Below are 12,270 nucleotides of genomic sequence, written 5' to 3'. Positions count from 1 at the left end.
TGGGTGGGAGCGAGCGATATCGGGAAGATGCAGGTGGGTGGGAGTGAGGGATATGGGACGATGCAGATGGATGGCAGTGAGGGATATGGGAAGATGCAGATGGTTGGCAGTGAGGGATATGGGGAAGATGCAGGAGGATGTGAGTGAGGGATATGGGGAAGATGCAGATGGATGGCAGTGAGGGATATGGGGAAGATGCAGGTGTGTGGGAGTGAGGGATATGGGGAAGATGCAGATGGATGGCAGTGAGGGATATGGGGAAGATGCAGGTGTGTGGGAGTGAGGGATATGGGGAAGATGCAGATGGATGGCAGTGAGGGATATGGGGAAGATGCAGGTGTGTGGGTGTGAGGGATATGGGGAAGGTGCGTGTGGGTGGGAGTGAGGGATATGGGAAGTTGCAGGTGGGTGGGAGTGAGGGATATGGGGAAGGTGCAGGAGGATGGGAGCGAGAGATATGGGGAAGATGCGGGTGTGTGGGAGTGAGGGATATGGGGAAGATGCGGGTGTGTGGGAGCGAGGGATATCGGGAAGATGCAGGTGGGTGGGAGTGAGGGATATGGGGAAGGTGCAGGAGGATGGGACCGAAAGATATGGGGAAGATGCGGGTGTGTGGGAGTGAGGGATATGGGAAGATGCAGATGGATGGCAGTGAGGGATATGGGAAGATGCAGATGGATGGCAGTGAGGGTTATGGGGATGATGCAGGTGTGTGGGAGTGAGGGATATGGGGAAGGTGCAGGTGGGTGGGAGTGAGGGATATGGGGAAGATACAGGTGGGTGGGAGTGAGGGATATGGGGAAAATGCAGATGGGTGGCAGTGAGGGATATGGGGAAGATGCGGGTGGGTGGGAGCGAGAGATATGGGGAAGATATGGGTGTGTGGGAGTGATGGATATGGGGAAGATGCGGGTACGTGGGAGTGAGGTATATGGGGAAGATGCAGATGGATGGCAGTGAGGGATATGGGGAAGATGCAGGTGTGTGGGAGTGAGGGATTTGGGGAAAGTGCATGTGGGTGGGAGTGAGGGATATGGGGAAGATGCAGGAGGATGGGAGTGAGGGATATGGGAAGATGAAGATGGATGGCAATGAGGGATATGGGGAAGATGCGGGTGAGTGGGAGTGAGGGATATGGGGAAGATGCGGGTGGGTGGGTGTGAGGGATATGGGGAAGATGCAGATGGGTGGGAGCGAGGGATATGAGGAAGATGTAGGTGGATGGGAGCGAGGGATGTGGGGAAGATGCAGGAGGATGGGAGTGAGGGATATGGGGAAGATGCAGATGGATGGCAGTGAGGGATATGGGGAAGACACAGGTGTGTGGGAGTGAGGGATATGGGGAAGGTGCGTGTGGGTGGGCGTGAGGGATATGGGAAGATGCAGGTGGGTGGGAGTGAGGGATATGGGGAAGGTGCAGGAGGATGGTAGCGAGAGATATGGGGAAGATGCGGGTGTGTGGGAGTGAGGGATATGGGGAAGATGCGAGTGTGTTGGAGTGAGGGATATGGGGAAGGTGTAGTTGCGTGGGAGTGAGGGATATGGGGAAGGTGCAGATGGGTGGGAGTGAGGGATATGGGGAAGATGTGGGTGTGTGGGAGTGAGGTATATGGGGAAGATGCGGGTATGTGGGATATGTGGAAAATGCAGGTGGGTGGGAGTGAGGGATATGGGGAAGATGCGGGTGGGTGGGAGCGAGAGATATTTGGAAGATGTGGGTGTGTGGGAGTGAGGGATATGGGGAAGATGCAGGTATGTGGGAGTGAGGGATATGGGGAAGATGCAGATGGATGGCAGTGAGGGATATGGGGAAGATGCAGGTGTGTGGGAGTGAGTGATTTGGGGAAAGTGCATGTGGGTGGGAGTGAGGGATATGGGGAAGATGCAGGAGGATGGGAGTGAGGGATATGGGAAGATGCAGATGGATGGCAGTGAGGGATATGAGGAAGATGCAGGTGCGTGGGAGTGAGGGATATGGGGAACATGCAGATGGATGGCAGTGAGGGATATGGGGAAGATGCAGGAGGATGGGAGTGAGGGATATGGGGAAGATGCAGATGGATGGCAGTGAGCGATATGGGGAAGATGCAGGTGTGTGGGAGTGAGGGATATTTGGAAGGTGCAGGAGGATGGGAGCGAGAGATATGGGGAAGATGCGGGTGTGTGGGAGTGAGGGATATGAGGAAGATGCGGGTGTGTGGGAGTGAGGGATATGGGGAAGATGCGGGTGTGTGGGAGCGAGGGATATCGGGAAGATGCAGGAGGATGGGAGCGAGAGATATGGGGAAGATGCGAGTGTGTGGGAGTGAGAGATATGGGGAAGGTGCGTGTGGGTGGGAGCGAGGGATATCGGGAAGATGCAGATGGATGGCAGTGAGGGATATGGGAAGATGCAGATGGATGGCAGTGAGGGATATGGGGAAGATGCAGGAGGATGGGAGTGAGGGATATGGGGAAGTTGCAGATGGATGGCAGTGAGGGATATGGGGAAGATGCAGGTGTGTGGGAGTGAGGGATATGGGGAAGATGCGAGTGTGTGGGAGTGAGGGATATGGGGAAGGTGTAGGTGGGTGGGAGTGAGGGATATGTGGAAGGTGCAGATGGGTGGGAGTGAGGGATATGGGGAAGGTGCAGGAGGATGGGAGCGAGAGATATGGGGAAGATGCGGGTGTGTGGGAGTGAGGGATATGTGGAAGATGCGAGTGTGTGGGAGTGAGGGATATGGGGAATGTGTAGTTGGGTGGGAGTGAGGGATATGGGGAAGGTGCGGATGGGTGGGAGTGAGGGATATGGGGAAGATGTGGGTGTGTGGGAGTGAGGGATATGGGGAAGATGCGGGTATGTGGGATATGGGGAAATGCAGGTGGGTGGGAGTGAGGGATATGGGGAAGATGCGGGTGGGTGGGAGCGAGAGATATGTGGAAGATGTGGGTGTGTGGGAGTGAGGGATATGCGGAAGATGAGCGTATGTGGGAGTGAGGGTTATGGGGAAGATCCGGGTGTGTGGGAGTGAGGGATATGGGGAAGATGCGGGTGTGTGGGAGCGAGGGATATCGGGAAGATGCAGGAGGATGGGAGCGAGAGATATGGGGAAGATGCGAGTGTGTGGGAGTGAGAGATATGGGGAAGGTGCGTGTGGGTGGGAGCGAGCGATATCGGGAAGATGCAGGTGGGTGGGAGTGAGGGATATGGGACGATGCAGATGGATGGCAGTGAGGGATATGGGAAGATGCAGATGGATGGCAGTGAGGGATATGGGGAAGATGCAGGAGGATGTGAGTGAGGGATATGGGGAAGATGCAGATGGATGGCAGTGAGGGATATGGGGAAGATGCAGGTGTGTGGGAGTGAGGGATATGGGGAAGATGCAGATGGATGGCAGTGAGGGATATGGGGAAGATGCAGGTGTGTGGGAGTGAGGGATATGGGGAAGATGCAGATGGATGGCAGTGAGGGATATGGGGAAGATGCAGGTGTGTGGGTGTGAGGGATATGGGGAAGGTGCGTGTGGGTGGGAGTGAGGGATATGGGAAGTTGCAGGTGGGTGGGAGTGAGGGATATGGGGAAGGTGCAGGAGGATGGGAGCGAGAGATATGGGGAAGATGCGGGTGTGTGGGAGTGAGGGATATGGGGAAGATGCGGGTGTGTGGGAGCGAGGGATATCGGGAAGATGCAGGTGGGTGGGAGTGAGGGATATGGGGAAGGTGCAGGAGGATGGGACCGAAAGATATGGGGAAGATGCGGGTGTGTGGGAGTGAGGGATATGGGAAGATGCAGATGGATGGCAGTGAGGGATATGGGAAGATGCAGATGGATGGCAGTGAGGGATATGGGGATGATGCAGGTGTGTGGGAGTGAGGGATATGGGGAAGGTGCAGGTGGGTGGGAGTGAGGGATATGGGGAAGATACAGGTGGGTGGGAGTGAGGGATATGGGGAAAATGCAGATGGGTGGCAGTGAGGGATATGGGGAAGATGCGGGTGGGTGGGAGCGAGAGATATGGGGAAGATATGGGTGTGTGGGAGTGATGGATATGGGGAAGATGCGGGTATGTGGGAGTGAGGTATATGGGGAAGATGCAGATGGATGGCAGTGAGGGATATGGGGAAGATGCAGGTGTGTGGGAGTGAGGGATTTGGGGAAAGTGCATGTGGGTGGGACTGAGGGATATGGGGAAGATGCAGGAGGATGGGAGTGAGGGATATGGGAAGATGAAGATGGATGGCAGTGAGGGATATGGGGAAGATGCGGGTGAGTGGGAGTGAGGGATATGGGGAAGATGCGGGTGGGTGGGTGTGAGGGATATGGGGAAGATGCAGATGGGTGGGAGCGAGGGATATGAGGAAGATGTAGGTGGATGGGAGCGAGGGATATGGGGAAGATGCAGGAGGATGGGAGTGAGGGATATGGGGAAGATGCAGATGGATGGCAGTGAGGGATATGGGGAAGACACAGGTGTGTGGGAGTGAGGGATATGGGGAAGGTGCGTGTGGGTGGGCGTGAGGGATATGGGAAGATGCAGGTGGGTGGGAGTGAGGGATATGGGGAAGGTGCAGGAGGATGGTAGCGAGAGATATGGGGAAGATGCGGGTGTGTGGGAGTGAGGGATATGGGGAAGATGCGAGTGTGTTGGAGTGAGGGATATGGGGAAGGTGTAGTTGGGTGGGAGTGAGGGATATGGGGAAGGTGCAGATGGGTGGGAGTGAGGGATATGGGGAAGATGTGGGTGTGTGGGAGTGAGGTATATGGGGAAGATGCGGGTATGTGGGATATGTGGAAAATGCAGGTGGGTGGGAGTGAGGGATATGGGGAAGATGCGGGTGGGTGGGAGCGAGAGATATTTGGAAGATGTGGGTGTGTGGGAGTGAGGGATATGGGGAAGATGCAGGTATGTGGGAGTGAGGGATATGGGGAAGATGCAGATGGATGGCAGTGAGGGATATGGGGAAGATGCAGGTGTGTGGGAGTGAGGGATTTGGGGAAAGTGCATGTGGGTGGGAGTGAGGGATATGGGGAAGATGCAGGAGGATGGGAGTGAGGGATATGGGAAGATGCAGATGGATGGCAGTGAGGGATATGAGGAAGATGCAGGTGCGTGGGAGTGAGGGATATGGGGAACATGCAGATGGATGGCAGTGAGGGATATGGGGAAGATGCAGGAGGATGGGAGTGAGGGATATGGGGAAGATGCAGATGGATGGCAGTGAGCGATATGGGGAAGATGCAGGTGTGTGGGAGTGAGGGATATTTGGAAGGTGCAGGAGGATGGGAGCGAGAGATATGGGGAAGATGCGGGTGTGTGGGAGTGAGGGATATGAGGAAGATGCGGGTATGTGGGAGTGAGGGATATGGGGAAGATGCGGGTGTGTGGGAGCGAGGGATATCGGGAAGATGCAGGAGGATGGGAGCGAGAGATATGGGGAAGATGCGAGTGTGTGGGAGTGAGAGATATGGGGAAGGTGCGTGTGGGTGGGAGCGAGGGATATCGGGAAGATGCAGATGGATGGCAGTGAGGGATATGGGAAGATGCAGATGGATGGCAGTGAGGGATATGGGGAAGATGCAGGAGGATGGGAGTGAGGGATATGGGGAAGTTGCAGATGGATGGCAGTGAGGGATATGGGGAAGATGCAGGTGTGTGGGAGTGAGGGATATGGGGAAGATGCGAGTGTGTGGGAGTGAGGGATATGGGAAAGGTGTAGGTGGGTGGGAGTGAGGGATATGTGGAAGGTGCAGATGGGTGGGAGTGAGGGATATGGGGAAGGTGCAGGAGGATGGGAGCGAGAGATATGGGGAAGATGCGGGTGTGTGGGAGTGAGGGATATGTGGAAGATGCGAGTGTGTGGGAGTGAGGGATATGGGGAATGTGTAGTTGTGTGGGAGTGAGGGATATGGGGAAGGTGCAGATGGGTGGGAGTGAGGGATATGGGGAAGATGTGGGTGTGTGGGAGTGAGGGATATGGGGAAGATGCGGGTATGTGGGATATGGGGAAATGCAGGTGGGTGGGAGTGAGAGATATGGGGAAGATGCGGGTGGGTGGGAGCGAGAGATATGTGGAAGATGTGGGTGTGTGGGAGTGAGGGATATGCGGAAGATGAGCGTATGTGGGAGTGAGGGTTATGGGGAAGATCCGGGTGTGTGGGAGTGAGGGATATGGGGAAGATGCGGGTGTGTGGGAGCGAGGGATATCGGGAAGATGCAGGAGGTAGGGAGCGAGAGATATGGGGAAGATGCGAGTGTGTGGGAGTGAGAGATATGGGGAAGGTGCGTGTGGGTGGGAGCGAGCGATATCGGGAAGATGCAGGTGGGTGGGTGTGAGGGATATGGGACGATGCAGATGGATGGCAGTGAGGGATATGGGAAGATGCAGTTGGATGGCAGTGAGGGATATGGGGAAGATGCAGGAGGATGTGAGTGAGGGATATGGGGAAGATGCAGATGGATGGCAGTGAGGGATATGGGGAAGATGCAGGTGTGTGGGAGTGAGGGATATGGGGAAGATGCAGATGGATGGCAGTGAGGGATATGGGGAAGATGCAGGTGTGTGGGAGTGAGGGATATGGGGAAGATGCAGATGGATGGCAGTGAGGGATATGGGGAAGATGCAGGTGTGTGGGTGTGAGGGATATGGGGAAGGTGCGTGTGGGTGGGAGTGAGGGATATGGGAAGTTGCAGGTGGGTGGGAGTGAGGGATATGGGGAAGGTGCAGGAGGTTGGGAGCGAGAGATATGGGGAAGATGCGGGTGTGTGGGAGTGAGGGATATGGGGAAGATGCGGGTGTGTGGGAGTGAGGGATATGGGGAAGATGTGGGTGTGTGGGAGTGAGGGATATGGGGAAGATGCGGGTATGTGGGATATGGGGAAATGCAGGTGGGTGGGAGTGAGAGATATGGGGAAGATGCGGGTGTGTGGGAGTGAGGGATATGGGAAGATGCAGATGGATGGCAGTGAGGGATATGGGAAGATGCAGATGGATGGCAGTGAGGGATATGGGGATGATGCAGGTGTGTGGGAGTGAGGGATATGGGGAAGGTGCAGGTGGGTGGGAGTGAGGGATATGGGGAAGATGCAGGTGTGTGGGAGTGAGGGATATGGGGAAGGTGCGTGTGGGTGGAGTTGAGGGATATGGGAAGCTGCAGGTGGGTGGGAGTGAGGGATATGGGGAAGGTGCAGGAGGATGGGAGCGAGAGATATGGGGAAGATGCGGTTGTGTGGGAGTGAGGGATATGGGGAAGATGTGGGTGTGTGGGAGTGAGGGATATGGGGAAGGTGTAGGTTGGTGGGAGTGAGGGATATGGGGAAGGTGCAGATGGGTGGGAGTGAGGGATATGGGGAAGATGTGGGTGTGTGGGAGTGAGGGATATGGGGAAGATGCGGGTATGTGGGATATGGGGAAAATGCAGGTGGGTGTGAGTGAGGGATATGGGGAAGATGCGGGTGGGTGGGAGCGAGAGATATGTGGAAGATGTGGGTGTGTGGGAGTGAGGGATATGGGGAAGATGCGGGTATGTGGGAGTGAGGGATATGGGGAAGATGCAGATGTTTGGCAGTGAGGGATATGGGGAAGATGCAGGTGTGTGGGAGTGAGGGATTTGGGGAAAGTGCATGTGGGTGGGAGTGAGGTAATGGGGAAGATGCAGGAGGATGGGAGTGAGGGATATGGGAAGATGCAGATGGATGGCAGTGAGGGATATGAGGAAGATGCAGCTGTGTGGGAGTGAGGGATATGGGGAAGATGCAGATGGATGGCAGTGAGGGATATGGGGAAGATGCGGGTGGGTGGGAGTGAGGGATATGGGGAAGATGCAGATGGATGGCAGTGAGGGATATGGGGAAGATGCAGGTGTGTGGGAGTGAGGGATATGGGGAAGATGCAGATGGATGGCAGTGAGGGATATGGGGAAGATGCAGGTGTGTGGGAGTGAGGGATATGGGGAAGATGCATATGGATGGCAGTGAGGGATATGGGGAAGATGCAGGTTTGTGGGAGTGAGGAATATGGGGAAGGTGCGTGTGGGTGGGAGTGAGGGATATGGGAAGATGCAGGTGGGTGGGAGTGAGGGATGTGGGGAAGATGCAGCTGGGTGGGAGTGAGGGATATGTGGAAGATGTGGGTGTGTGGGATTAGGGATATGGGGAGAAGGTGGGTAGTGGTATTGTCAATGGATGAATCATCCAGAGGCCCAGACAGCTGGTGGAATTTATATTCACTTAACAAATTTGGAATGTATACGCTAGTCTCAATAATGGTGACCATGGCAACTATCATCGATTGTTTGGAAAAAAGCCCATGTGGTTCACTAAAGCCCTTTATGGAGGGAAATCTGCTGTCCTTACCCGGTCTGGCCTACATGTGACTCCAGACCCACAGCAACGTGGTTGACTCTTAACTGCCCTCTGAAATGGCTGAGCAAGCCACTCAGTTCAGGGACAATTAGGGATGGGCAACAAATGCTGACCTTGCCAGCGACGCCCACGTCCCATTTCCAGGATAATTTCCCAAAGTTTCCATGGCTGGACGAGCTGGAACATCCCAGGGTCCAGACGCAGCTCTGAAGAGGAGTCACACGGACTCGAAACGTTAACTCTGTTTCTCTCTCCACAGATGCTGCCGGGCCTGCTGAGTTTTTCCAGCATTTTCTGTTTTTATTCCAGGTCTGAACTCGTGGACAGGGGAAGGTGGGATCCTGGATTATTCCAACCACGATGGTGCAGGATAAGGGGGACGTTCCTGAAGGAAGGCTGGTTAAAGTTGCATGGCCTGGACCAAGGTTGCTTTGTAGTTTCGGGACCTTCAAGTATGTCACCTGGAAATCTGTACCTTTCTCAAAGGTTTCAATTTTCCCCCAAGACAGACAGATCCACACAGCTCCACAGGAGACATCTCCAGACAGCCGCAATAATCAAACTGCCTTTGACAGACTCTGCCCCGGCTCCAAGGGATAATTAATACCAGGAATTTTTGTGGGATTTTCAGCAGCTCTGAGCCCTCTGCTCAATCATCTGCTGAACAGCTCCGACCACACCTGGATTTTAAAATTCACATTCTCACTTTCAAACCGCTCCATGGACCTTACACCCTATCCAATCCCTGTCATCTCCTCCGGCCCCACAGCCCTTTGAGATCTCTGTTCTCCATTAATCCTCTATGTGTCCCCCATCGCCTTCGATTCACCATTGGTGGCCATACCTTCAGCTGCCAGGGCCCTGTGCTCTGGATTCCTACTCCAAACCTCTACGTCTCTCTCTTCCCACAATACCCTTTTTGGCTGTGCAGCACACCCTCAGTAATGACACTCCAGCAGAGCAGCGCACCATCAGTTTTGACCCTCCAACAGTGCAGCTCTCCCTCAGTACTGACCCTCTGACAGTGCAGCACTCCCTCAGTACTGACCCTCCAACAGTGCAGCATTCCCTCAGTACTGACCCTCTGACAGTGCAGCACTCCCTCAGTACTGACCCTCTGACAGTGCAGTACTCCCTCAGTACTGACCCTCCGACATTGCAGCGCTCCCTCAGTACTGACCCTCTGACAGTGCAGCACTCCCTCAGTGCTGACCCTCTGACAGTGCAGCACTCGCTCAGTGATGACCCTCTGACAGTGCAGCGCTCCCTCAGTACTGACCCTCTGACAGTGCAGCACTCCCTCAATACTGACCCTCTGACAGTGCAGCACTCCCTCAATACTGACCCTCTGACAGTGCAGCACTCCCTCATTACTGACCCTCCGACAGTGCAGCACTCCCTCAGTACTGACCCTCCGACAGTGCAACACTCCCTCAGTACTGACCCTCCGACAGTGCAGCACTCCCCCAGTACTGACCCTCAGACAGTGCAGCACTCCCTTAGTACTGACCCTCTGACAGTGCAACACTCCCTCAGTACTGACCCTCCGACAGTGCAGCACTCCCCCAGTACTGACCCTCAGACAGTGCAGCACTCCCTCAGTACTGACCCTCTGATAGTGTAACACTCCCTCAGTACTGACTCTCTGACAGTGCGGCACTCCCTCAGTACTGACCCTCCGACATTGCAGCACTCCCTCAGTACTGACCATCTGCCAGTGCAGCACTCCCTCAATACTGACCCTCTGACAGTGCAGCACTCCCTCATTACTGACCCTCCGACAGTGCAGCACTCCCTCAGTACTGACCCTCCGACAGTGCAACACTCCCTCAGTACTGACCCTCCGACAGTGCAGCACTCCCCCAGTACTGACCCTCAGACAGTGCAGCACTCCCTTAGTACTGACCCTCTGACAGTGCAACACTCCCTCAGTACTGACCCTCCGACAGTGCAGCACTCCCCCAGTACTGACCCTCAGACAGTGCAGCACTCCCTCAGTACTGACCCTCTGATAGTGTAACACTCCCTCAGTACTGACTCTCTGACAGTGCGGCACTCCCTCAGTACTGACCCTCCGACATTGCAGCACTCCCTCAGTACTGACCATCTGCCAGTGCAGCACTCCCTCAGTACTGACCCTCTGACAGTGCAGCACTCCCTCAGTACTGACCCTCTGACAGTGCAGCACTCCCTCAGTACTGACCCTCCGACATTGCAGCGCTCCCTCAGTACTGACCCTCTGACAGTGCAGCACTCCCTCAGTGCTGACCCTCTGACAGTGAAGCACTCCCTCAGTGCTGACCCTCTGACAGTGCAGCACTCCCTCAGTGCTGACCCTCTGACAGTGCAGCACTCCCTCAGTGCTGACCCTCTGACAGTGCAGCACTCGCTCAGTGCTGACCCTCTGACAGTGCAGCGCTCCCTCAGTACTGACCCTCTGACAGTGCAGCACTCCCTCAGTACTGACCCTCCGATCATGCGGCGCTGCGAGTTTTGTCCTGAATTTTCTTGCTCAGGTCTCTGAACTGGGATTCGAACACCCAACCTTCTGACTAGTGGGTGAGTGCGCTGCCCACTGAGCCTCAGCTGAGAGAACCCTGCTGCATCCCAGGCTGGGATTGATGTGGGGTATGTGGAGTGATGCGCGGGGTCAGCAGGGTGGGGGGTGGGGATACAAGGGTTGGGTGTGGGGGGACATAAAGTAGGTGAGGGGTGTCTCTGAGCCTATGAAGCAAGTCACCTGACATTCAAACTTCAGTTTCTGCTCCTTCTGAACGGACATCGTGCTGGTCAGGACAGTTGCAGTGTAACGGAAGCAATGCTGGATTGTTTGTTCATCGATCTCAGTGAAACTGCAGGAAAGGACAGAACACACAGTTGGACAGTTTACAAACTTTGCTGAGATTTATTTCCCCACTTTACCAGCAATTAGTTCACAAGAAATAGGAGCAGGAGGAGGCCACTCAGCCCCTCGAGCCTACTCCACCATTCAATAAGATCTGAATGTAACCTCAGCCCCACATTCCCATCTACTCCCGATAACCTTTCAACCCCTTGTTAATCAAGAATCTGTCCAGCTCGGCCTTAAAAATATTCAAAGACTCTGCTTCCACTGCGTTTTGAGGAAGAGAGTTCCAAAGGCTCATGGCCTTCAGGAGAGAACAAAATTTCTCCTCATCTCTGTCTTAAATGAGTGACCCCTCATTCTCAAACATTGATCCTCATCCCAGGGAGCAGTCTAGTGAACCTCTGCTCTGTATCCTTCCTTAAAAATGGTTCACCTCAAAGCACCATTCCCACTGGGACTGCAGAATAAGTAGCTGGAAAGAATAACTTGGGTGGGGGGGGGCGGGGGTGTGGGGGAGTGTGAGTGTTTACAGTCTCTGAAAATGAAGATTATTGATCCGCTTAACGAACACTGCAGCGGGGGTGGGGGGTGGATAGTGAAGCTAGAGACAGAAATCGGTGCCACAAAACAGGAGCCCCAGGGCCTTAAACAAGATTTTGTTTTTATGAATATCCCGTGCAATCATTAAATCAGTTCACTTTTAGCGCTTCTCTGTGAGGAGAATAATTTTTTTATATCTATTCTTTCATGGGATGTAGGCGACACTGGCTATGCCCTTGTCCAGGGGGCATTTAGGAGTCAACCATGTTGCTGTGGGTCTGGAGTCACATGTAGGCCAGACTGGGTAAGGACAGCAGATTTCCTTCCCTAAAGGACATTAGTGACCCAGATGGATTCTTATGACAATGGACAATGGTTTCCTGGTTGTCATCAGACTTTTAATTGCAGGTTTTTATTGAATCAAATTTCACCATCTCCCGTGGTGGGATTCAAACCCCAGCTCCCCAGAGCATCACCCTGAGTCTCTGGATTACTAGTCCAGTGACAATACTACGGTGCTACTACTACGACCTCT

The 12,270-nt window shown here is 54.6% G+C and overlaps 1 protein-coding gene across 3 annotated transcripts in view; it reads right to left on the bottom strand.

Moving 5' to 3' along the window:
* LOC121284491 (cGMP-dependent 3',5'-cyclic phosphodiesterase) overlaps positions 1 to 12,270 on the bottom strand; it is a 401,388-nt gene that overhangs the window by 122,617 nt on the left and 266,501 nt on the right. For all 3 annotated transcript variants that reach the window (XM_041200018.1, XM_041200020.1, XM_041200019.1), the window contains exon 13: positions 11,088 to 11,199. In XM_041200018.1, the coding sequence (XP_041055952.1) occupies positions 11,088 to 11,199 (112 nt within the window). The remainder of the gene's footprint in view (positions 1 to 11,087; positions 11,200 to 12,270) is intronic.

Source organism: Carcharodon carcharias, chromosome 11 (genome assembly GCF_017639515.1).
Source record: "Carcharodon carcharias isolate sCarCar2 chromosome 11, sCarCar2.pri, whole genome shotgun sequence".
NCBI classification, from domain to species: domain Eukaryota; kingdom Metazoa; phylum Chordata; class Chondrichthyes; order Lamniformes; family Lamnidae; genus Carcharodon; species Carcharodon carcharias.
This window is presented reverse-complemented; position numbering and strand designations above follow the sequence as displayed.